Genomic DNA, 25,910 nt, shown 5'->3' with positions numbered 1-25,910 from the left:
GAGCCCGGGTCGCCTCCTCTGAGCTGGGGGAGAGCTAGAAGTGCCGGCGATGTCAAGGACCCTCGCCTCTCCCGGGTAGGATGAGAACGTGTAAAAAAATTAGATTTATTTATGCACATATTTATCCCCTCTAATTATAGAAATTAATCCTCTTACTTATGACTAAAAGGTAACGTCTAAGGCGTCCCTTTGATGTTTAACAGCATCATTTGTGGCTAACATTCCAACTGATTAAGGAATAATTGTTGTTAAATGCTTTACAAGTGGATAGTGTTTAATTGAGAGGCATTCATAATTTTACGGCTTACCACAAAATGAAACGTAATTAAAAACGCAGGAATTTCCAACTGATTTTGTTCCAATTATGTTTATTGTTCAGACTAATTACTGCACGAGATGGGGTACTTTCCCCATCTCTCAGTGGCACACATATCCCAGATACACCCTTGCAGGTTTTTCTTTTCCAGGTACAGGCTCAGGACCGCTTCCTGCAGCCTCCGCTACCCCTCAACCTTCTCTCCTCCACATCCCACACCCCACCCCACCCCCACCCCCCGATAATTAAATGCTCCAGCCTTTTCTTCTCTCCTCCATGCAACACCTTGGGATGTGAGAAAGTGATGGCAGCTCTCTTCCCTCAGAGCTCGAAGTAATTGTAGAAGGGCTGATGAATTTCTTGATGAAACACTTGCCACACACTGAGGAAACCATCTCCTAGCAGGATTTTACAAACCAAAGTAAACAAAGCACCCCAGGGGCGATTTCCTCCTTTTGCGCAGTTTACTTCTCAATTTACCTCAGAAGGGATCACAAATACACACACACGAATTACAACAGAAATTATACTTGGTCTGGGGAAGATATTCTGCATGGAAAGAACCAGAGAAATTCGAAGTGTTTAAAGGAATGGACGGTCATTAAAATACCTGCCGGGCGCGCTGTCATTCCCCAAACCGACCTCTCCTTTTTCCCCGTGAACTCAGAAATCTCTTCAACATCTCTTTAAACACACATATCCCTGAGGGGAAAAAAAGAAAAAAAAAAAAAAAAAGAAAGAAGGAAGAAGACAGGCACTCCCACACCTCAGGTCCACCTTACCAACACCTTTAAAATACCCTCATCCTCCCGACAGGGGTGGGGAATAAAGTTACTTTTCCAATTGCACTGTTTGCTCGATGGGAGAGTGTTTAGAGTGTAAATGGATTTATTTATTCCGCAGTTTTTCTAGCCTTCAGATGAGGTCTTGGAGAAAATTAGAGAGGTGCCTAAGCCCAGCTAATAACAAATCAGCGCTTATAGTTAAAGCGAATAATCAGACCCTGATAAAATGGGGGCCGGGGGAGGGGGGGGAGGGTCACATCAAATGCCCAATACTGCGTCCAATTTGCTTTTTCCTTTGGGCTTCAATCCATTAAGGAAGAATCACACACACGTTTATTGCTGCTTTTGTCTCCTTCTTTCTAGGGGGACGAAGCCCCGCGTGTGTGCTGTGGCTCTCTGTGAGGGCTCTGCACTCACAGGTGGGCTGGGGCTCTGCTGTCTCCCCGCACAGGTCTTCAGTCCTCCCGAAGGGTTTCTTCTAAGTGTGAGGGTAGGAAAGTGTTTAAATCCTACTGAGGAAATAAAGGGGGGAGGGAAGGGGACGGGGGAGGGAATTCCCTCTTATGGCAGGTTAGAAATAGCCCAAGCTTTCCAAAGGGAGGTTTAAGTTGGACTTAATGGAGCAATATCTTCACTTCTCTTTTTTTTTTTTTTTTCTTTTCTTTTCTTTTCTTTCTTTTTTTTTTTTTTTTTTTTTCTCCAGGTATGAGTCCTGAATCCTTTCATTAAACTGACATAGATTTCCAGAGATGGAGAAAAGGAGGGGTATCTAGGGTGGACATTTTATGTAAATGAGCAAATCCGAAACACATTACAAATCCACTGTAATAAAACTGACAGTTTTGACACTATTGACAACATAAATATATGTTGGAACACAGCACTTTCAGACACTTAACCGATGAAGCAATAAAAAGATTCGACTACAATATTTCAAATAATCGACATTGATGTTTTGATACATCATTTTTATACCTCGAATCGATCTATCACTCTGTGACCGGTCAATTTTAAGTAAAAATCTGCTGCAATTATTTATGCTATTGCCAATGACGACCTAATAACTGTTTTCAATTAATTACAGCAAAACTAAGCATTATGAGGACTAACCGGCCGCATATTCCATTGTGCGGTCCTTTGCATTTCTTGTATGGAGAGCAAACACATATACGGATATGGCATTCTCTTTGCGGGATCGAAAGACGTACAAAGGCGATCACAATCTTTTAGGGTGGGGAAAAAAAATCAACAAAACAAACAAAAGAAAACCCCAAACACAAAAAAAAACCACCTTTTTTTTTTCGGAAACACACCGCCGGCTCCCATCATGTCCTTCTAGGAGACACGCTGCAATATTTTGTCAGCTCTTTCTCCGTGCACTACCAAACCGGGCTCCTTAGATTCTTTTTTTTTTTTTTTCCTTTTCCCTTTGGGCTGCGCGCTAAATCCCACTTCAAACAATGGGCCGAGCAGCTCTTTGGGGAAAAAATCGGGGGGAAAAACAAAAAAGAGGGAGACTCGTACTTGGAGTGCTCGCCTGTGTGTTGTGAGGGTCTCCGTATCATTTCAAAAGGAGGCAGGAGGATATTGTTCTCTCCGGACCGAGAATTCCAGCGTAAAAAGGAGAGCTCTCCTCTTCTGGAGTTTTATAGGCAGCTGGAGAACAAAAGGGAATATTTTGAGTGTGCAAGAACAGAGCTCTGAGAGGAGTTTGGAGCCTTCGCGGATGCTCTGATACCACACTAAAGCGATTTAGTTTGCCCCAACTCTCCTTTTTGTTAGGATGTCACATTGGAAAGATGGATTTTGTTAATGCTTTGGGCTTCTTCCCGCAAATGCAAACTAGGTTTTTAGCTGCCCCGGTGGAAGCAGCCGCACAGCGTTAGCGGGCAGCCCTGGCAGGTATTTTACTCTCCCTAGTTTATGATGGAAACAGGCGCGTTGGTTGTTCATGGGCTTCACTTCTACAAACCTCCCAGCCTAAGACATAATAAAAAAAGCCGCGTTCTGGTCTGATATCAGCTCTTCACACGCACCAGTGTGAGATAACCCGGCCCAAGGCGAAGGGGTCCCTCTGTCCCCTTTCCCGCCGCTGCCCAGCAGCCCTCTCGCTCGATGGGACTCGGGGAGGGGGCGAAGCCAAACCTAGCGCCCGGAGCCCCCCGGGAGGCTGAGGCGCAAAGCGTTCCACAGTGCTCCGCACTGATCCGCACCGCTCCGAGCCCCCGCTGCTGCGCTGGGGCCAGGGCCTTGCGCGGCAGCGGGATGGTGCTGGAGCCCCGCCAGGTAGCGCTAGAGGGCTGCCGGTGGCACCGCCGCATCCCGCCGGGAACCCGGCAGCGGCGGTCTGGGCTCCGCACCCAGCGGGGACACGGCCGGGCAGGGGCAGGTGGACCCCGCATCGCTCCTGCTTCGTGGGGGAGTTGCGGAGAGTTCTTTTTTTCTTTCAAAGAAGAGGGAGGGGTGGAAGAAAAAGAGTTAAAAAGGAAGTTAGCAGGTAAATCCATGCATCTCCTCCTAATCCAGCTCCGAAGATCTCAGTCGCACCGCAGTCGAGGTCAAGAAAAGTTCACCGTGATGGGCTACCACTGACTTTACGGACTGAATTGAAAGATTTTAGAAAAATTATAGATGAGTGAAAAGCGACGTACACTATCGCGGGGGGGGGGGGGGGGGGGCGGCGCGTAGCGGACCGAGACGGGTGCAGAGCTAACCCAGCGACCTGCAGAACCGAGACTGCGGGATTGCCCTGGGGCACCCGAGATGGCACCTCAAAAGTCCCGAAATCGAGGACTCAATGTGGCTAAAACGCATAAAAAGTGACTCAAGTTGTAAGAACCAAGCATAAAAGCAACGGAAAGTGTGGTAAAGAACGAATTTGGGGGTAGGAGTTTGAACCCTGGCATAATCCTAATTATAGAAAGGAAAAGGTGCGGTTTACACCCCACACTTCGCCCTGCGAGCAAAACAAGAAGGAAAATCCTCGTGGATTTTACTACGGGGTCACGGTGATGTAATCCCGCAGCCACATTTTAAAAGGCAGATTACTTTCTTCAGTAAATGACACGTTTCTTGTAACGATAGTTCACGATGAAACGCCGGCTCAAATATGTACAATTTGTCGTCCCTTTCCGCGATCTCTTTAGCCCGTCCACGGGGAGCTTGGCCAGCAAATGTAGCCCCAGTGTTTGCGAACACAATGGCATTCCCCCCGAAATACTTGAACTCAGCACACAAACAAACAAACATTGAATAAAGTTACAAACAAGATTAAGGTTCAAGTTATTTGTCCCTGTAGCAAGGCGTCAATTGTTCTAACAGATGTAGGGGCGCTAAGAGGATTTAAACCACGCGAATTTAATAAACCAGATTAGCAATAGGTGTTTTCCACAAATGCTAGGAACCGTAAAGTAAATCTAGCCTAAACTGACCGTCAGACCATAGCATCACCCACAAGGAGTGCAGAAAATTTCTGAAGGGGGCCAACAGGATTTCCTGCGAGCATGGCTTGTTCCTCACCCCCCACTCTCCCCACACCCACCCCCGGGAGAAAAAAAAAAAAAAAAAAAAAAAAGGAAAAAAAAAAAAAAGAAACAAGCCCACACGAAACTTTCTATTTGCACTAAATTTTGCTCTAGGCGCAGACGCGCGTACCAAACAGCGGTCCAAGGTCCCCGGCGGCATATATTCCTGAAATCTGAAATATTACCTGTTGTGCCATCCGCTTTTGCAAGGCTGTGGAAAAAGAGAGGGAGGGAGAAAGGGAAGCTTGTCTCAAAGCCAGCAAAGGACTAAGATGCCACACTTCGGAAAGGCTGATTGAAAACAGACTCTTCTTAAGTTTTAGAGGATTTTCTCTCTCCCTCCCTCCAAGGGCTAAGAAGCCGATTTAGGAGTTTGAAGGGAATAGGTTTCAGCGTCCATATTTGTTCTGGTGCACTTGTAAAATGCGATTTGAAGAGGATCTTTAGCCCTCTGATTGTCTTTGTATTGTTTTTCTTGAAACGGATCTTTTGCCCTTAATGAATCCCCACACAGCTGGACAGCTCCTGCTCGGACACTGAGAGCGCTAACCCCAAACTGACCCCAATTTGACACCACAAGATGAAATTTTACCGCCTGTTAAAACCATTTCCAGCCTCGGCAAAAGGAGCTGGCTGTTGACTGAGATGCACTTCCATACCGGACACCTCATTTCTCTTTGGACTTTGAGCTGATCTTCAAAAAAAAAAAAAAAAAAAAAAAAAAGGGGAGGGGGGGGTAGGCAAAAAAAAGCCCAAGCACACACACAGAGACCCCACCGACTCGTCTATAGCACTTTTCCTGGAAACAGCCTTCGCTGTGAAATTGATGCACGAGGAATGGAAAATAGCCAATTTAATTTTCTTGAATTACTGTTTTAAAAGAAGTATATCACCCGGCCGGGGGAAAGGGAAAAAAAAGTAAATAAAAAATGACCTAAGACTGGTAGCCCACACCCCCTGCACTCACGTATCCCATTTTCCTCCGGGTTCCCAACAGCATCTTTGTTAATAGCTGAGCACTTTCACTTAAGGGCGCTAAATTGAGATTCCTTTTTAATGGCTAAACTGTAGCTCTTTATAAACCATGTTCTCTGTGTGCTTTAATCCACTGGGATAGTGAAGAGGAAAAAAGCTCCAACTCTTTTCAAGGGGGAAAAAAAAAGGACACAGGAGGAACATGAAAGCCCTTTATTTACCGTATGAAATTACACTTTTCTACAAGTTGAAATAATTTTTAAAAGTTGGTCTCTGTCCCAGATTACACACATGCACAGCAGGGCGAGCCAGCGCAGGGGGTTAATTAGTTTAGGAGGGGAAAAACAAAGAAATAAAAATTAAAAAATTAAAAAAAAAAGGAAAAAGAGAAACAAGTGAAAGGAGCCGCATTGAACACTGCAAAAAAAATCTTTGGCTGCTTCTTTTGCAGCTCTGATTTTAGATTGCTTTCTAACAATGTCTCAGTCAAGGGAACCGAGATCTACAGGGACTTTGGCGAGAATCATGAAATAAACAAAAAACAGGTCTAAGATTATATCCTAAGAAAGGAAGCTTTTTTTTTTTTTTTTCTCCTATGGGAGACAAGTAATAAAAACTTCTTTTTGAAAGGAAAACTGATGAACTTCTTCCACAGCTTGAGGTCTGAACAAATACATGGAGCCTTCAGTGGAGCTAGATTACTTTTGCACTGCCACGTTACAAGTAAAGACCCATTCTTTGGTGATACTAAAACTATTTGAAAAGAGACACACTTGCATATCTCGAGAGGCAAGGCTCCAGGTTTGCACTGCCTCGGTTAAAAAAACAAGTTTGGAAGCTACAAATATTTAAGCTACATCCTCTACGCTGGCTGTATGAGCTATATAACAACCAAGTGATTCCACGCAAGTTTAGAAATCTGGCATCTTTGGGGCGGGGTGGGGAGAAGGAAAAAAAAACCAAACAGCATTCACCGATGACTAGATCTCTTAAAAAAAAAATCTGTTAGAAAACTACAGCTGTAAAAGTAGGAACGGATTTGCATAACCTACTGCTCTGTAGGTCCCCGTGCACCCAAAGGATTAGCCAAGCATTCATTACCATGAATATCTTGAATTACGTTACCGATTTATACGACAGAGTATAAAATACTGCACAAGAAGACTGGCTTTTTCCCTGCGAAATGAATCGACTTAACCACTGCTTGAAAGAGATCTACATACTAAGGGCTTTTTTACTCACCTCTCTTTACAGTCCCATGAAAGTCAGTCACAGCAATTCGGTTGCTCTTAGGACTAGCTTTAATCTTGGAGGAGATCCTCTGGAAAAAAAGATATATATAAAAAAAAAAAAAGAAAAAAAAAAAACCAACAAACCCGGGTCTGCTCTCCGGCTCCTGGCTGGTTTTGAGCAGGGTGCAACTCCGGCTAAAAGTAGAAGGACTTTTCTCCGTATTGCCCCCATATTTGTAAATACAGCCCTGCCCTGCTCTGCTCTGCAGGGCTCGGCGCTATCGGAACACGCAGGAATGCCCACTGGCGTTTGTCAGCGCTTCACACTATCTTTCTTTATATGTGAGGGCTGATTTCCCGCAGACATCATTGTTATGATGGCTCATTTAATCAAACTGTTTAATTGCTCCGGTAATCACTATCATCATCACAGGTACTCAATCATTCATCATTTTGGAGGGGTTTATTGACCTCTGGAGCTCATTCCCTACGCCTATTAAAATCAGGCCAAATATCTGTAACTACCCCTTGAGTCATTTTCTTAAAGTTTCAGGAAAAAAAAAAAAAATCTTACAATCATCGTCATCACCACGAAAATCAAAGCAAACTAAACCAAAAGCTAACTGAATAAATAATATTTTTCTGCCGTGTATTTTAAAAGCCAGCTATGTATGAGGCCACATTCACAACCGGGTACATAATCATTGATAAATCCCACTATTAACGGGATAGTCTGGTTTAGATTTTATGTGCAGGGAACCGTGAACGAGGGTGGGGGGTTGGGGAGGACAAAACTGCAGCAATCGATAGTTTGACCATCGCTCCTCCCCTAAACTTCAAGCATCCCCAATGATTGATGATCCTGGCCAGCTTTAGTAATTGACTGCACTGAGGTAAGGCTGGGGTAGCTCCGGCAAAGCGATTGGGCGAGAGAAACACACCAAAATTAACGTGTCTGTGTGTGTGTGTAAGTGTGCTTGGAAAAGTTCATTTGGTGCTCAAGGGTGGGGGGTGCATCAGCTCACTTAATTTGCTAAATAACCCCACCGTAATTAGCACTACCATTAGAAGGCATTACCGAGCTAATACTTCAGCAGACATTCCACAAGCGCAACGTCGATCTACGGCAAAGTCCAGCTACATGCACACGTAAACGCAGCGCTCGCAGCCGGGTCCGCTCAAAATGAACATGCAAACAAAAAAAATCTACATAACATCTGGATCTCTCCCACAAAAGGCTGAGCATGACTTTGTTTTTAAGCCCTTTTCAAAGACAGGCAACCTAATCTCAAAACTAAAAGGGATTTCCCCCTTTCCCCCCCCTACCCCCCCTCTCCCCCTACATCCACAGCGTGCTTGATCGCAGCGATCACTTAAGGAAGAGCGGTGCCAAACACGTTTGAATGAGCCGTTCTCTTCATGCCCTGGAAAATTAATTTTTAGAGAAGCACAATGAATGGTCAGCGGGCAGGACCCCCTCTGGCAGCGCGGGCGCTGCCGGAGCCGCGGGCACCCGGCCGGGGCGGGCTTGCCTCCCGGGGACGGCCCCCCCGCGCCCCGTAGCCCTCCGTGCCCCCGGCCTCGCGTCCCCTCCGCGGCAACGGCGACAGCCGGCGATTTACACCGATAATTCAGCGCGTAAATCAGACCGCTAAACATCGCGGGTAATCGGAAAGTATTCGGTTACTAAAATAATCTAGCGCAAACCAACCCGGGGCTGGGCTTCTATCGCACTTTTCTTCTCGCTCTCTGCAGTTTTCCCCTGCCTCTCCCCCCCTCTCGCACACACGCACTCTCCCTGTCCTTCCTCCCCTCCCTCCCTCGCTCCCTCCCTCCCTCTCTCGCTCCCTCCCTCCCTCCCCGCTCCCTCCCTCCCTCTCTCTCGCTCGCACGCTCGCTCGCTCCTTCCTACACGCGTTGCTTCTCTCGGGGCAGGGGCTGCTGCGCGGCTCCCCCCGCGCGGCGCCGCGGCCGCCCCGCCGGCGCGCTGCGCATCCCCGGCGCTCAGCTGGCTGGGGCGCCCCCGCCGCCCCGCGCCCGCCGCCCCGCGCCCGCCGCCGCGCCCGCCGCTCCCCGCCGCCGCCGCCGCCGCCGCCGCCGCCGCTCCCCGCCGCCGCTCCCCGCCGCCGCCGCCGCCGCGCTGCAGGACTGGCTATGGCCACCACTACTTCCGGGTTCCGTCACTTCATTCTCCCGCCGATCAGCGCTGCAAAACTGAGCCTCTTCTATAAGGCAGCCAGCAGCCAACCTGCCAACACTTACTGACACTCACTCATCTCAGAGCGCGAGGGAGAGAGGGAGACAAAATACCTGCCGGGAGGAGGAGGAGGAGGAGGAAAGGAGGAAAAAAAAAAAAAAGGATAGAGGGGGAAGTCCGCGCTTTGCAAACTATTCCATTTTTCTTCGCATCTTTCCCCACCCCCTTCACAGTACTTAAAAAAAAAAAAAAAAAAAAAAAAAAGAAAAAGACCCCCAAAAACCAACCAACCAACCAACCCTATAGCGATCCTAAAAGGCAAAACCTGAGTGCGGAGTTACTGGAAGAAGAAACCGGGGTTAAAAAGATTCCTCCTCTCTTCTTCATCATCAACCATCATTCATTCACTACCTTGACATTCCCTGGCTTTGATTGACAGCTGGAGTGGCAAAAAGCCATGAGACACGACAGTTTGGTTACATGTGGGTTGCTGACGGGCCGATCGTAACCTTCAGTTTGGGGGCTTGACAATTTTTTTTTTTTTTTTTCGCGTAGAGAAAGAAAAAAGGAAAAAGAGAGAGAGAAAAAGGAAAGAGAGAAAGAGAGAGAAAAAAGAAGAAAACACAGAAACTCATCGTGGTTCTTGACTGGTTTTTATCTATTCTTGTTGTTGTTATTGTTGTTGTTATTATTATTATTTACCCATATTGGAGGATAGGAGAAGTCTGTAAGTGGGTTGCGGAAAAAAAAAAAAAAAAAAAAAAAAGAAAGGAATCTTCTTCACTCTAAATCACTTTCTTTGCTGGACTGGGATATTAAATATACGACACATCCAGGAGTTTATTGGAGCGCAGACTGATGGCGCAAAGGGTAGGTTTAAATCTCCAACACTTACCTATATATAAATCCTCTCTTAAGAGGGGCCTGTCCGATTTGCTCTCCTCTGTTGCTGCTGCTGATGGCGGCCACTATTAAAAAATAGCAGCAAAAATTATTCACTAGCTTTTTGTGTGCGTGCGTGAGTGTCTCTCTGTGTGTGTCTCTCTCTGCAATTGTTCCACGCTTTTTTTTTTCACTAGCTTTTCCCCCAGCAGCGCGATTTCCCTGCTCCCTGCCTGCTCAGTAGCACGGGTTTCACAGGGGAAAGCTTGCTGCTGCTGCTGCTGCCGCCGCTACCTCCGCTGCCTAGGAAAGGCTGAGAAATACATATGTGTGTGTGTGTATATACGAACGTATATATATGTATACACATATAGCTGCTTTCTTCTTTTTTTCTCTCTCTTTTTTTTTTTTTTTTTTTTTTTCTGTCTCTGGCTTTGACAAGGACAAGGGGAATTGCTACTAAATAATGTTTCTGGTAACTTTCAGATTATTTCCCCCTTCATCTCCCCTTTTCCCATGCACCCTACCTTTCCTCTCTCCTTCCCAGTGTTGATTTATTTATATAGTTGCTTTTGATTCTGCTTGTTTATTCATTTCTACTTTTTGTTGTTGTTGTTGTTCTTCCTTTCTAACGCAGAGTAACTCTAGTTTTTCCCCTCCGTTTCCTTCCTTTCCAACCCCGTTTCCTTGCGAGAGCTCCCCTGCCCATGGCGAAGAGGAGCGGCTCCCCCCGCACGCCCGGGCGAGCACCCACACACACACACTTTCCCCCTTCACCTCTCCCCGCACCCCCACTCCTGCCTCAGCCTCTCCAGCCTCTGCTCCCGGTCCCAGTTGATTTCATTTTGCACATTTCCTCTCTCTGTTGTGGCTGTTCTTGTTTTGTTTTGCTCTGTTTGTTTCTGTCCGGGTGCTTTACTCTCCTCTGACTTTTGTTGTTGTTGTTTGTTTGTTTTTTTTATTCCTCTCTCTCTCTCTCTCTCTCTCTCTCCCTCTCTCTTCCCTTCTTTCTCTTTCTTTCTTCTCTTCCGGCCCGTTTTTTGACAGTACGATGAGCTGCCCCACTACGGCGGGATGGACGGAGTAGGGGTGCCGGCGTCCATGTACGGGGACCCCCACGCCCCCCGGCCGATACCTCCGGTGCACCACCTCAACCATGGCCCGCCGCTGCACGCCGGGCAGCACTACGGCGCGCACGCCCCGCACCCCAATGTCATGCCGGCCAGCATGGGCTCCGCTGTCAACGACGCCCTGAAGCGGGACAAGGATGCGATCTACGGGTAGGTGCCTCCGGGCCGCCCGGCGCCACGGCCCGGCTCCGCAGCGCCGGTGCCAGCGGAGCGGCGGGGCAGGAGCAGGGCTGGCGGTGGGGGCTCCCGCGGGGCCGCGGCGGGCAACCGAACCCCGGAGCGGGGCGGGGGGGAAGGACGGTCCTGCGGGTAGCCCCCAGCAGTCCGCTCCTCAGGGAGACCCGCGTGGTGGCGGTGGCACTTCCACAGCCGGCGATTTCAGGAGTGCGATCCCAGCCTGGCTTTTAGCTGGGGTGCCAGCACCCGCGGGAAACGGGTCCTGGAAAAGCAGACCTCTCGGGGAGGGAGGCTGGACTGGGGGGAGGTGTCGTTGTCTTGCTTTGTCTTTCTGGGTTTTTTTTCCCCCTTTTTTTTTCTTCCCCCCGCTCCCTTTTTCCTCTCCCCCCCCCCCCCCCCCCCTTTTTCTCTCTCTTGCCTTCTTTCCCCCTGTGTGTTTTTTGTCTTTCTCGGAAAGGCCCCAGTTAAGAGTTCAGATAGGAGAGGCGGCTTTCATTGCTCTGGGTTTTAGTTGGAGAAGTGTTGTTCTGGTGCTCTCCTCCGTGCCATAATAACACTCTTCCAACACTGTAAATAAAGAGCTATTCACATCGCGGAAGGTAGTAAGAATAAAAGGGGTTCGCTTCTTGCAAGCAGCATTTCCTTGAGACAGGAGAAATAAACACATTGGGGGCAATGAGCTGAGTTTTCTATTTAAGAAAGAATGAACGCGAGGAAAAAGAAACACGTACCCGGCAGAACTCAAGCCTGTGCCAGGCATTGCTTGGGGGCAATGACACCGATTCTCTTCAGTGCCTTTTAGAAAAAAAATACTACATGAGCTTAAAAGGAGAGATAGTAACATCTATGACGGAGAGTGGGGCCTTGATCAGGCACCAAAGGGGAAAAGAGACAAATGCATGCTTACTACTTAGCAGGCAGATAATTTTTTTCTGACTACACCAACTATGGGAAAATATTTCGCGAAGTGCTCCCTCCCTCCGCCCCCTCCCCAGCTCACTTATCTGGACAGCTGGTATTTTACTTGGGTGTGCTTCCTAAGCCAGGAAACTTCACCACATTTTTGTTAGCAGGCCCCTTGAAAAATAAAATTACGTATTAAGTAGTTTGCAGTTTGCCTAGCCGTGCTTCTCATTTTAGGTCATAGCTGGAGGGGAGGGATGGGATCTTCCAGGTTTCGCGTTATTTTAAGCTGTGGCAAAAAGTGGAAGATTCCCAGTTGAGCTGCTGCCTGCGGGAGCGGGTTTGGTGCCTGGTGCGTTAGGAGGAGAGGTCACTTTTGTCCTCAGCCGTGGGGACCGCACGGGGGATGTAGCTCGGGCATTGCAGTTTCAAAAGCGGAAAAGAAAATTAAACCAAACGCAAACCGCCACCAAACCTAGCATTCTTATTTCGAACTGTTGTTCTCCCCTGCCCTGCACCGAGCGGTGCCGAGAGGCTGCAGAGCGTGGCTGCGTCCGTGTGTCCGTCGTGTCTGTGTGTCCGTGCATTTTAAAAACAAACAAACAAACAGAAAAAAAAAATACTTGTTGATTAGAGCTCTTCTTCCCCCCTCTCCCCCACCCCCTTCCCTCTCTTTGTGTGCCACTGCCCGGTAGGCACCCGTTGTTCCCCCTCTTAGCTCTGGTCTTTGAGAAGTGCGAGCTGGCGACCTGCACACCCCGGGAGCCCGGCGTGGCCGGCGGGGACGTCTGTTCCTCCGACTCCTTCAACGAGGACATCGCCGTCTTCGCTAAGCAGGTCCGGCACCGCACCCCCCGCCCGGCCTTTCCCAGCACCCTCGCACCTTCTCAGGCCCTCGACCCGAACGGCCGCCCACTCGTATGGTGCAGCCCCCCTGCTTTCATCCCTCCCCAGGCCCCTGCGTCCCATCTCCGTCCCCGGGGGGGGGGGGGGGGTGGGGTGGCTGGGGCAGAGGGAGATACCGACCTGGCCGGCCCGGACCCTCCTCTGCCGGGAGCCCCTCCACAATGCTGGGATGAGAGTCCAGTCCCTAGCCCTCCCGCGTTAAAGAAGGGGAAATTGAACTGCGGACGGGTTTTGGAGGCAGAGGGAGCTGGGGGAAAGGCAGGAGATCAAGAAGAGGGGGCTCCTGTGGCAAGGGCAGGCAGAAGCGGAGCGGGCCCTGCTCACACACGGGTGACTCCGGGGAGTCCAGCCAGGGTTTGGTCTGATCTGTCCCGACTGGTTTGATCACAGGGGTTTTTCTCCCCCTTCGAGTGACTCGGTGACAGGGCTGAAGAGAGAAGCTGCAGTTCACTCCAGTTCACTCCGCTTTTCCTTATTCTTGCAGGTCCGCGCCGAAAAACCACTTTTTTCTTCAAATCCAGAGCTGGACAATTTGGTAAGGCCTGCTCGCCGCACTGCCCTGCCCTGCGTTGCCCTGCCCTGCCCCGCTCCCCTCCCGCCCGCTGCCTGCAAGCGCCCTCCGCCGTCCGGGCACTCGGGCTGTGCAGGCGAGGGGGGATGCGGGGGGGTGGAAAGCTGCAGTCGAGAGTCTTCAAAGAGCTGCACTTTTAAAGTGAGCCGGGGCGAACTCCCGAGCCCCAATGCATTGCAAAGCTGTGTTTGAAAGCCACGGGAAGCTAAACTGAAGGAAATAACTGCTTAAGAAGACAGAGCTGGAGCTTTCTAACGCAATTCTTTTGCTAATGTGAACGATTTCAATATTCAAAGTGTCTAAATCCTCTTGTAAAGAAGATGCCAAACTATTCATCCTTCTCCCTCCCTTTTTCATGCGGGCCGGGGAAGGGGGGTGGGAGCGTGTGTTTGACTTCTTGGCGGCCCCTCAGGGGTGAGGGCCGGGCGGTGAGAGGGAGCGAGGAAAAGGGGAAGAGGTTTTCTCCAGGATCGCTGTAATAAAGCACTAATCACCGCTCCTGGAATAAATATGTTAAAAATCAAGTGCATAGGTTAAAGTTATCAAAACTGGTCAAGCGTGACCAATGCGCTAAACTCCTGGGTGATGCCTGTGCGCCCTGACACCCCCTGTCCCCCTCGGGCTCGCAACTCCGCACAGACCCCTTGCTCCTATCTCCCAACTAACCCCTTGCTCAAAACTTTCTTGCAGATGATCCAAGCAATACAAGTACTAAGGTTTCACCTTTTGGAATTAGAAAAGGTAAGAGCCACGGAGGTGGGATGGGGGCAAGCCGTTCCCTCCCTGTCCTCCCTCTCTTCACTCCCCTCCAGCCCCCCCGTGACTGTTTGGGCTGACTTGTAAACATGGCCAGGGGAGACGGGAAACGCGGTGTGACAGTGTGACCTGTGTCATCAGAGCATGTGACACCCGACAGTCATGTACAGCCTGGCTTTTTTTTTTTTTTTTTTTAAGTGCAATTTTAATATTTAATATTATTAAACCCTTTCCACCCGTCGTACCCCTTCCCTCAGTAGGATCTCTTTTCCCTACTCGGAAACAACGTGTTTAACAAAAAGAGGGGCGAAAGCACTGCTGCCTTTCCCCAGCTCCGGCCGGCATAGGAACCCCAAGCAGGCGCTGTGTTTGGCAGAGGCAGGGGGCCCCTGGGCGGCGCGGGGAGGGGGCTGTGCCAGGGAACGAGAACGGCTCTTCCTCTCCTCTTCCCTCCTTCCCACAGCTTCAGCGAGTCGCTTAGCTCTCGGGCTCCCGGTCACTCAGACCCTTTTTTTAGCCCCGGTTTAAAGAGATCCCATCCCGAGTGACTAGTTGTACCTGTCTGGGCTGTGTAAGCTCCAGAGATACCGCCCGTGTCCAGCTCCCAGCGCTCTGATGTTATCATCAAGTCGGATTTTCCTCTGCACACCATGCTGAGCCCACTATCTCTCTCTCTTTAACTTGTTGCTGCGGCAAGTCTCTAGAGAATAATATATGCTGCAACAATTTCTCTATTGTTTCCTTGCCTTCAACTATTGTGCCCCTTAGAGTTATTTGTAGAGTAGATCAGAAGGTTGTTCTTGCTACCAAAAAAAAAAAAAAAAAAAAGAAAAAAGAAAGAAAAAAGAAAGAAAAATGTTGCAATCCAATATTTTGCCACTATTGATACTATTATTCCTGTTACTGTTTTCAGGTTCATGAATTGTGCGATAACTTCTGCCATCGGTACATTAGTTGTTTGAAAGGAAAAATGCCAATAGACCTCGTTATTGATGAAAGGGATGGCAGCTCCAAATCAGACCACGAAGAACTCTCAGGATCTTCCACAAATTTAGCCGACCATGTAAGTCCTTCTGATTTCCTTACGGCACTTTTTAAGACTTTAACCTGCTCAGAGGACCTCTCCCCATTCCATTGTTTTGCTGCTGTTGTCAGTTAGTATATTGTTATTACTGCTTTAACCTCTTGCAAGCTGGGAACCCATCTTTACACTTCCTTCCCTCTCTGTTTGTAAGGTTGTAGAAGTGCAAAGGGTTCCTTCTGTTTCCATCTGCAAAGCAGAGAATTTGCAATGGTTTGTAAAGTTTCCTGGTCTGGCTTCGGGAGGTAGCAAACTGCAGTTTGGTGTGGAGGTCGTTGCTTTCTCCTCTTGCCAACTCTGTAAGCAATGCAGCGATGTAGTAAGGAAAAAGAGAGAAGAAAGTTAGGGAGAAAGTTTGCTGATGCTCCCCCCCCTCCCCTCTTGTGGGGATGACAAGTGATGAGAATTATTGGCAATACTACATTGCATTAAAAAAGGGGGTTAGCACATTAGAGTTTCCAATGCTTGTGCTTTATAGCAACTTATTGTCAGAATATGGACTTATTGCCAAACGCCTGAAGCATCTTCATAATAAAAGACAGTAACCTTGATGAAGCAATTATTAACAATGTATTACAGAAAGCTGGAGAGAATGATGATTGAGTAACCGTAGGTTAGCTGTTGATTTTAACACTTTAGGAGTTGGTGAATTAGTGTTATGTGTGTAGGACTGCACACTGGTGTGAGTGGTATGGAGAGTGCTTTTGTTTTTCCGGGTTTCAGAGCGGCTCTTGTGATCCTTCAAGAGATGTAGAGGCAGAGAGTCTTCGGGATGTGAAGGGAAAGATTACAGCTGGTACCGCAGAAAAGGGAAGGAATAGCTTTGGTTAAAAGGAGTGGGTGTGAACTCTAGTTTATTTATAGGAATGCATCCCTGGGGGGAAAAGGGGTTTACACAGTTTTAGATTCAATTGAACTCATAATCTAAATGATACAGTCGAATATTTCAGTGGTTGAAATATTAATTTAACACCCGGTGTGAAGTTAACCATGCTTTCTGCACAGGCGCCTGCCTTCATTTCCCAGTGTGTTAAGAAGAGTAGCTGTGAGCCCAGGGAGAGAATGAGCTTTCTAGGGGCTTTTGTTTCCTTTGGAAACATGTTGTTTGTGTGTGTATTTGATAATTACATTAGTCCTGGACTGAGGCTGAATTGGGAGATAAAATAATAATAAATTCTTCTATATGACTCTCTCCTGGCACAGCATAGTTACAGAGTCCAGGAAATATTTTTGGACCCAGGCCTTAGCTTTCATTTTCTCATTTGTACTCAGTAAACATGGCAGGACAAGGTTTTTGTGACGTTTTACATTTTAAATCTAATATTATGGAGGGAAAAAAAAAAAAAAAGAATGCAGAGGTTTCTGAAAGTTTTTCTGCTTATTAGCTATCTCATATGTAGATAATAAACTCCATGAGGCATGACACTCAGAAATATTTGTTTTATGGCGTTTTACAACCCTACATTTTTGTGCACAAGTATTCTGGGAGAGTACTAGAAAAGAAATTGCAATGAGTGGCAACCTGAAAGATAGGGGGTCATTGTGTGTTATTCAGAGCAACAGAAAAAAAGTACATGTTTCTCCAGTGCAGTTTCTTTACAAGAGTATGTTTCAAGTGGAAGTGTAGAAATGGAGCATGCTTATGTTTATATTGAAGAGATTAGATAAACTAGCCTGTTTAGGGTTCTGGCAGATGGCGAATGCTCAAGCCAATTTGCAGTGCTCCATTATAATATTTAAATTCACACACAATGATAGGACAGGGGTGGAGGGGGTTAGCATTTTGATGATTTGATAACTATTATCTTCCTTAGGAAGAATCTCCTCCTGCTTTTGTGGCCCAAAACCCAAGCTCAAATAAATATGACAACCCATTTATCTTGTACCCGTTAGGGTTTACCACTTCATTGGGTATTATAATTTAAAGCCTTTTGTTTCCTGGAGATTTGAGCTATAACATTTTTACTTTAGCCCCCTGCTATTTGTTTTGAAAGGAAGGAATAATTTGTGCAACCAGAACACCAACTGGGAAATGAAGAGTTGTATCACATAGTTACATTTTATTCATGCGTTTTGGGAAATGTGTCTCCTTATTGGATTTTTATATATATATATACATATATATATTTATACGTATTAGCTTATTTTCCAACAAAACTTTTAAGACTCTTCTATAGCTTAGTCAAACTACCATGTGTGTACACATTTATGTTTGTACTGCACAAGGTTCCAGCAGGAAGAAATCCGCTTTTATTCGTAAGGAAGGAAAAGCTTTAAAAAATTGCTAATATAAACACGCAAGACTATCAAAAAATGAGCTATCATTTGTGAACATCTACCTGAAAATGCAGTAGTTCAAGCATGCAAATTTATCCAATCTGACTCTCCAGGTTTATTTTTTCATTTGCTTTGATATGCATATTTAATATACAGCCTCAGGCTAGATCTCATTTGGTGAAAGTTGGTGCAGGGGTGATGATGAGCCACTTCAGAAGGACAGAGATAGCATGTTGTTTCCTCTGTTTTATGTATTGGCTCACTATTCTGATCCTGGGGTCTTCCCCTCATGATTTTATTTGCACATGAAATACTAGGAGCATTTCAACTGATTGGCTATGAATAACGATAGCCAAAAAGAAGAGTAGGTTAATTTGTTGTGTGCCAAGGTTTCTCTTGTGGAGGTGACAGTTTGTGACAGCTGTTTGACACCCCAAAAATCCATGCACCTCTATTCTTACTAAGTGGTATAAAGCTATGCCGTGTGTTTAATGAGGATGTGAGGGGTGGGAGCGGTGACAGTGGGAATGCTGAACTAGGAACTAAGGCAGCTCTCATTGATTCTTTTTCTAGAGCTGAGAACAGGCATAAGGGAAAGTAAGAGAAAGAACTGTAGGATGAGCCAATATTTGCCATAAGACTTTAAATGGAGTACTCAATTAGGGCATGCTTTCCCTTACAAAACCTACTGCTTTACTGTGTATATAACTTAATTGGAAACCAAAACCAAAATCAACAAAGGAATGAACTCTTCAGAGGCATACCTGTGTTAGAAAAAGGAGACAGCTGTAAGTGGTTGCGCTATACGTGTTTGGTAATAAATCTGTTTATTGCATTTTATTTTAGTACGCTATTAACTGTTATGTAATACAGTAAGTGTAAAGGGTCCAGGGACTTGGTAGATCAAATAGTGTAGCGCTGGCCACAAGAAGCTGAAACTTTTGTTATTACTCTGCTGTGTTTAGTAAATATAACAGCCCATAATTAGCGTTTGAATTTTTAACACCCTCATATTTTTTTATTGCTCTGAGGTATTAGCTGTAGATGGGAAGAAGGTAATTACAGCTATGGCCTGGCTGAACCAGATCAGTTAGGGAAAAAAAGAAAAAAAAGAAAAAGAAAAGAAAAGAGGAAAGAAACCTTTCCAGCTGCAGTTCAAGCTGAGTTTCCCAGCACAGACAATTTATTATTGTTCAATATAAACATTCTGAGCCCTATCCTGCATTCTGTGTTCAGCCTAAGATATCTGTTGAGATTGCCAACAAATCTTATTTTGTTTGTTTCCTTTTGAGCTATTCAAATCTGAAAAACATAACGCTTGTAAAATCTGGAGATTTAAAAACTTTTTCTAGCATAGGTTAACATTTTGTACTTTAATTACATTTCTTCTGTACCTGGCTTCACCTGGTGCCACACAATTCTTCCTTTAGCACAAACTTACTTTGAAGCCTAGTAATTCTCCCATAGAAATTTATGGCTCTCCTTCTACTGCCTTTTCTGAGAGCAGGGCCTCACTCTTTTTTATATTTGTTTATATGTTCTGCATATTTGCAGTTCAGAGGTAACAATATACAGATCATAATTTCTAAAATATAATTAAAAATGAACAGAAATATGCATACATCTCTTTTTTTGTAAAAAAGTCTGTTGACAGATTAGAAATCCGATGCCTTAGCTGTAGAAGAGAAATATTAGTCTGAATATTAAACCTTTCAGCCCTCAAATGACAAGATCATTTTATTTTGTACTTTTGGACATCTAGACATTTTAAATTTCTTTAGTATTTCTTCTCAAAGAAAGGTCTATGCAAATTCCAAACATCCTGCAGATGAGAAAAAAAAAAGGGGGGTGGGGGTGGTAATATTTCCAGTGATATAACTAAACCTTTAGGTGAGATTTCACTGAATAATGAGGAAGTAAGTGGGGACCTGATGCTGCAGTCACCAGGTACACCACACTTTGATGGACTTGGGTGGAAGTTTGGAGTACACCAGAAATGCAGGAACAGACGCCAAATGTGTCCTTTCTGTTTGTAGTGTGTCAGATGGCAAACTAAGTAGCGAACTGCAACAATAATAAGGCAAACCTTTTTCTTTAATTGCCAAATTTCTTAGTATGCGTCTGAAGGCATAGGATGCTACTGTAGGCCCTACGCTTTTCTGAAGGGGCAAGGAGCATTGTGAACTTTTCAAGACTGTAGAAAATGTTGTGTATTCCTCTTTTTGGTGGGCTGAGGTATTCTATAGTCAAAGTTCATCTACAGCTCAAATTTGAGTGTTTCAATTTTAAATTCGGTTCTCTCAAACGCAACTGATAATGTATTCCACTATCTATTTGACACCGGTATTCCTCTTTGGTTTGAGTTGTTTGTCAGTCTAGATGAATTGGAGCCACACAGAATGACATAGAAGGACAGTTGCAGAAACAACAAACCCTTGATTTTTCAAGTTTCAGTTCCTTGCTGGCAGGTGGATTACATGTCTGATTTCAGTCTTAATTGGAAAATACAAAGCACGCAGCTTTTCAGAATGTGGCCACATTCTAGGAATGTCAAAAATTCCTCCTGACACTTTTCTCAAATGCAAAATTGAGGGATAAGGATTAAAAGATGTACATATATGTGTATGCCTACGTGAATACCTGACAGATCACAATGCCTTGGGTTTTGTTTCAATTGTGTAATTCTGATGCAAAAAAGTTATTATATTAAATACGCACCTGTAAGAAAATAAATCTTGGTAATATCAGGAGTAGCTTTTTTTTAGAAAACACATGTAACATGGCTCATTTACTTTCTGAAAGTTTCTTTACATAGTAAGTGTATTATTGCTGCACTCCACAACAGTCTCTAAGATACCATCCTGAACTATATGCATATGAAACATAGACACAGATGCACACATAGAAACACATGTGCTTGTATGTGTATAGGTTTCTATATCCGGCATTGTATATCACCTTTCAATATATGGACATACCTAGATACAGACTTTTGTGCCATGTCAGTCATTCCACTGTGTTTACAGGTGTTACTGGTAAGAGCAGAGTGAGCATGGTTTGGCTGGGGGAGAAATGCCGTCTATATCAGTACCTTGGTTCAGTTTTGTGTTTGAAAAATTAATTTACCAGAGAAACCTCTAGACATTTCAGTCCAACTGTCTTCCCAAAGAATATGCTCTATTGTCATTGTAGTTTCTTTTATGAAAGTAAGTTGTGTTTTATTTGTTCCTGCAAGATCAATGGTTTTGTTCGTTTCGTCTGATAAAATGTAAGGGCCTGATCCTGTCACAGCTGTATACTTCAAACTTCGGTTAATGCTTGTGATCCAAATCCAGCTTTACTTACTTACATGGGTATCAGCTGGCCTGATTGATTTTACTCCCCAGTTATAAATAAGAATCAAATTCCTTCTGGTTAATTGAGTCTTTAATATCACTATAAAAAGCAGTGTGAGATCAGAATCAGCTCTAGCTGGAGTATATGCACTCATAAAAAACTAGCCAGACTTTGCCCAGTGGAAATTCTGGGCATAGAAAGTAAGAATTGCAATTTAACAGAAGGTTATCCTACATCAAATTTTTCTGTTACAACATCTCTGTTCCAGAAATCCTGTGTCAGTTAAAAACTCTTATAGTTTCCACCAGATTCACCGTATCAACAAAAAAGTAACGTGTCAGCTTTGCTTTATATACCAGGAGATTCTTGTCCTTTCTGTTGCCCTTTTCTAGATTTAGCAAAATTCTATGGTGGTGCTAAATCAATTTTTTTATTTTTTTATTTTTTTATTTTGTTAACTTTCAAGGGAAAAACACTGGCAAAATTGTGTTTTCTAGAGAAGGCTGTGTGTGTAAATGAGAAACAGTGGATAGCAGCGGAGTGATCTCCTGTGGCCCTGCTAGTACAAGCTTTCCCCATATTGTCTCCTGCTTTTATATTAATTACAACTTGCATTATCAGCTGCGAGTCTGTAGCCCAGCAAATAGAAAATACTGCCCCTGGAGACCTAGCTTCTTGTATCTATTTTCCATCTCCTTCTATTGTGTTCTACTCAGTATTCACTGCTTTTCTCCTGGTAACACTGCTCTTTAACACAATTAGGTAAGAGCAAGAGCAGCACCATATTTGACTCCCAATTATTAAAACTACTGGGAATAGATACATGTGTGCTGTTTACCTTCTGTGGTATCTGGCATTAGTTTAGTTCATATGTGTGTGAAAATTTTATAGTATGCACACGTACACAAAACAGGCAACTGCATTTTGGCAGACATCATCCACACTTGTCAACGTGTTTCTGCAAAGTATATTACTAAACTTGCAAGAAGATATGAGAAGCCCTGCTAACATTTTGGGTTTCTGTTTGTTTTGTGTTTTTCATTTGGTTTGTGGGTATATTTTGTTGGTGGTGGTGGGGATTTTTTTTAGTTGGTTGATTTTTTGGTTTTGGGTTTTTATACAATGTAATAGCTTAATACAAATTTCATTGAAATTAATAGAAAAAATGCAGTAAATGTCAGCAAATCTCTTTAGGTACATAACCTATACTGATACAGTATTTCCAGGGGAGCATACTTTAGATGTGTCATTTGGTTCCATTTTTTGTGTGAAGGCATACATAAAATAACTACTTATGATTAGGCATTTGGCCAAGAAGTTTTCTTGAGAGATGCAAAGTTGGAAGCAGTTTGGGGGAGGAAAAGAGAAGTTCACTGACACATACAATGATTTTAGTCTAAAGGAAAAGAATGTTGCCTTTTTATGAGGCTGTAAACTCCACCCCTAGAGTTGTTTGTCATTTTTTATATTAAAGTCTAGCTATTTCCCTCCCTTTCAAATTTCTTCAACATTCTACTGTCGCATCTTATAAGTATCCCATCATATAATTTCTGTCCTTCAGCAAAATTCTGCCAAATTGCTTCCTCAAGAAAACTGCGTCACAAGAAATTCCCAATCAATGTAGTCCGTCTTTCTAAAATGAGATCTACAAACTGAGGTCAAGAACAACCTCAGCCTGGTAGAGGCAGCAAGTGTTTTCAGCTGCAGGGGTCTTACTCAGTGATCCTTTCCAACTTGTTAGGGTTTTGAAACATTGAGGCCAGTCTAGCTTTTTAAATACAGGATGATAGGTTTTGGATGACATTTGCCTTAAAATATAGCTGAGGTGTTACCAGCTAATTATTGTAATTTTCATACGTGTGATAAGGAGGTCCAACAGCAGCCAGCTTAAGAGAGCCTGCAGTGCATAAAATTAACATAACTCACTGTGTTCCCTGAAAAGTTTAGCCTAGATGAACATGTTGCAATTATTACATTTTCTAAAAGAAGGTTCCAGCTTGATGTTGTTGGAGGGCTAAACTCATGCTATGCTATTGTTTCTTTCTTTTTTTCATGTATTTCTTCTAGCTCTTTATCTTATTACCATCCGGCAAACAGCTGACGCTAAGAGGCTGCAGAGGGCTGAAGAGCTCCTGTCTGCTGTTTGCCTTCAGCTTGAAGCTATTTGAGTGGCTTCCTAACTCAGAGATAAAAAGAGAAGCTCATAGGCATAGCTGCATTTTAATCCAGGCTGTAAAGAAACTTGCTCAGGTTTTGCATTTTATTTCTATCTGAACTCTTTGTTAACCTTATTTTCAACTTTTTTGTCCTTTTTAGTAACATCTGGGTTGCTTGAACTTTCAAGAGCTCTTATCTCTCTGTGTTTCCACCTGACTTTATAAAATGCTTATGTTTTGGGTTGGTTTTTTGAAATGAAACAGTGGGGGACTGCAGTATAAATAGTGATTTCTGAGATCTAATTAATACCACAACCTCAGTGAATATAAAATACAAATTTTTGGTTTGTGTTTTGTTTTTTTGTTTTTTTGTTTTCCTGTTATGGTTCCGTGTGAGGAAAAGTAGATCAGTCCTCTAGGGTTTGGAAGGGGGTGGTGGTTTTGTGCTGTAAGTGCTGTTGTGCTGTATGTTGCATTAACAGGTTAGGCAAATTTTAAATCCTGGACTGTCTTCTGATTTTACTCATATCTCCTTCCCATGGAATCACGTACATGGGTGCATGTGTGTGTCTGTGTAAGGTGAAGGGAATTTGGATCCTTCTTACCTTTTTGTCACCTAGGGCTTTGCTGGGAACCTTTTGAAGTTGTGAGCTCTTCCCTTTGTCTCTGCTGCGCTTCGGGTCAGGACCATTAGATTTATGTTACTGGGTATTGTAGCAAGCCGTTATTTGGCAGTTCTATTTTGCACTGCTATAGAGCATGTGGTACTAATCAGCGCTAGGAGATTACTTTGAGATGTTTCAATATATATTTTGGGACCTGATTCCAATCACTCTTACACTGAATTTTACAATGGGCGAATCGGTTGGTTTTGTTGAACTTATTCCTACTACACGTCAGGGTAGATGAGGTCAGAATCAGTCGTGCTCAAAGAACTTACTCAAGCCTGTAGCTTGCTGCTTCCAGGGTTTCCACGTGCTTTAATAGTCTGGTGTTATTTCACAACGCAGATTTAAGACACACTCAAACCTCAGAAGCAATTTTGTTTTGATTTGTGTTTTTCATTTGTTTTGTTTTGTTTTTGTTTTTATTTTTTGAGGAGGGATTTTTTTGTTTGCTTTGTGTAGAATTATTATAATGCACTTGATTTAACTTGCCACATACAGGTGACAAATAATGCAGGTCCAGCCCCTAGTCTGATCTGTTTCATGTGTTCTTGCTCTCTTTTTCTGCCAGAGGAAATTCCATCTCTTGCCTGCCTTCATGTGGTGCTGATAAAGCTCTTCCTGTACAGTAGAATTCCTGTTTTCCTTTAAGCAACAGCAGGGTATTGGGAATGATCAGGAAAGGGGAGGAGTACAGGAGGAGAATACACTCAACAAAGTAGCGCTAAACTGTAACATTCAGTTTTCCTCACTTAGCCCTTTAAATAGCAGCTCTTTGCCCCGGGAAAGCCAATACCTAATAAATTAGAAAGCATGCATGAATTATGTGACTAAAATACAGTAGCTGAGGTCTTACTTAACCAAGTTTTGCAAACTTCGTATGTCTGTCTTCTGCATTCCCTTTTGTCATGTTTTATGCATAGTAATGTAGAAAGAATTACATAAAAATCACTATACATGTTATTTTATATAATCACCTGGTGGTTATTCTTGACAATACTTGTAAGTGAACTGTTAGAGTGATGCACCTAGAAAGTCTTTTGAAATGTGTCATATCAAGGTGGTAGTGGGGGGTGAGGAAGTATCTTCCCTGGTATGTAACATCTTTCAGAGAAAGCTTACTTTTTTCCTCACAACTTTGCATTTCTTTGAAATTTTCTAGCATTCAAATGGGTGAGAGAGAGGGTAGGGTGTGAGGACATGCTCCTCTCCCGTACACATTCTTCTCTACTTATTGAAACAGTTTTTCTCCTCTTCCTCTCCCCTCCCATCTCTAGTCAGTATGCAAAAACAGAGTGAGGAGACATAGTTTGTACACCAACTATCCTGATCTTAATGTGAACACCTAGTATTGTAAATGTGCAGGTTGGTGCTCATTCCCTACCCTTCTGTATAGGTCATTAAGGAACTTTTTTTTTTTCTTACTCTACTGAAACATTCTTCTGCAGAACTATTTAAACAAATAAATCCAGACCAGTATTTGGAAAATTTAAATAAGAAAAGTATCTATCATTTATTTCACCAACTAAATCTTTGTACCTCCTCTGCTTGTCTTTGCTGAAAAATTATTACACCGTGCAAACAGTGCTGGTGTTTGGCACATTTCACAAATGCTAATGTGTATGCTTTTCCTCCCTCCTCCCTTTTCTCCTGGTTTTCTTTCTGTTCTTCATTTGCTTCATTGGAATGGGAACTGTGGAAAAAATTCCTTGGCACTCTGACACCAGAATCCTTCATCTTGGAGAGACCACGATGATGCAACCTCAACGCACTCGGCAGGCACACCGGGGCCCTCCAGTGGGGGCCACGCTTCCCAGAGTGGAGACAACAGCAGCGAGCAAGGTAAAAGGTCAAACTTTTTTCCCTCCGTAAAGTAGGCATGACTAAAATAACTCCAGCTTTTTTTATTATATCAGTACATCTGCCTTAGAGTAAACATGGAGTGGCAGACTTGCAGTATAATCAGCTGTAACTTAGGGAGACGGTATTTCCTTTTCCTAACCTACTTAGCTGCATTTTATTATTATTTCAAAGTGAAATA

The 25,910-nt window shown here is 44.4% G+C and overlaps 1 protein-coding gene and 1 long non-coding RNA gene across 14 annotated transcripts in view; one reads left to right on the top strand and one right to left on the bottom strand.

The window, feature by feature from the left end:
- Nucleotides 1–559: 559 nt before the first annotated feature.
- On the bottom strand, nt 560–8,600 carry LOC136017886 (uncharacterized). Of its 6 annotated transcripts, XR_010614137.1 has the most exons (4): nt 8,544–8,594; nt 8,176–8,256; nt 6,843–6,921; nt 560–2,757 (listed from the first exon to the last, which is right to left on the bottom strand). It is a non-coding gene; the product is annotated as an uncharacterized LOC136017886 (long non-coding RNA). The 6 variants fall into 6 exon arrangements; XR_010614138.1 differs by lacking the exon at nt 8,176–8,256 and having other exon boundaries at nt 8,544–8,600; XR_010614140.1 differs by lacking the exon at nt 8,176–8,256 and having other exon boundaries at nt 8,540–8,594.
- Nucleotides 8,601–8,928: 328 nt separating this feature from the next.
- Nucleotides 8,929–25,910, top strand: part of MEIS2 (Meis homeobox 2) — a 174,255-nt gene continuing 157,273 nt past the window's right edge. For 6 of the 8 annotated variants that reach the window (XM_065686595.1, XM_065686594.1, XM_065686589.1 and 3 more), the window contains exons 1-7: nt 8,929–9,899; nt 10,959–11,191; nt 12,817–12,958; nt 13,512–13,562; nt 14,289–14,339; nt 15,268–15,417; nt 25,597–25,711. In XM_065686595.1, the coding sequence (XP_065542667.1) occupies nt 9,888–9,899; nt 10,959–11,191; nt 12,817–12,958; nt 13,512–13,562; nt 14,289–14,339; nt 15,268–15,417; nt 25,597–25,711 (754 nt within the window). In that variant the 5' untranslated portion in view covers nt 8,929–9,887. Of the gene's footprint in view, nt 9,900–10,353; nt 10,387–10,958; nt 11,192–12,816; nt 12,959–13,511; nt 13,563–14,288; nt 14,340–15,267; nt 15,418–25,596; nt 25,712–25,910 lie in introns of all 8 variants that reach the window. The other 2 variants (XM_065686590.1, XM_065686588.1) reach the window with 1 other exon arrangement.

The sequence above is a fragment of the Lathamus discolor genome, chromosome 6, assembly GCF_037157495.1.
Source record: "Lathamus discolor isolate bLatDis1 chromosome 6, bLatDis1.hap1, whole genome shotgun sequence".
In the NCBI taxonomy this organism is placed as follows: Eukaryota; Metazoa; Chordata; class Aves; order Psittaciformes; family Psittacidae; genus Lathamus; species Lathamus discolor.
Note: the sequence above shows the minus strand (reverse complement) of the source record. Positions and strands in the feature narration are given on the sequence as shown.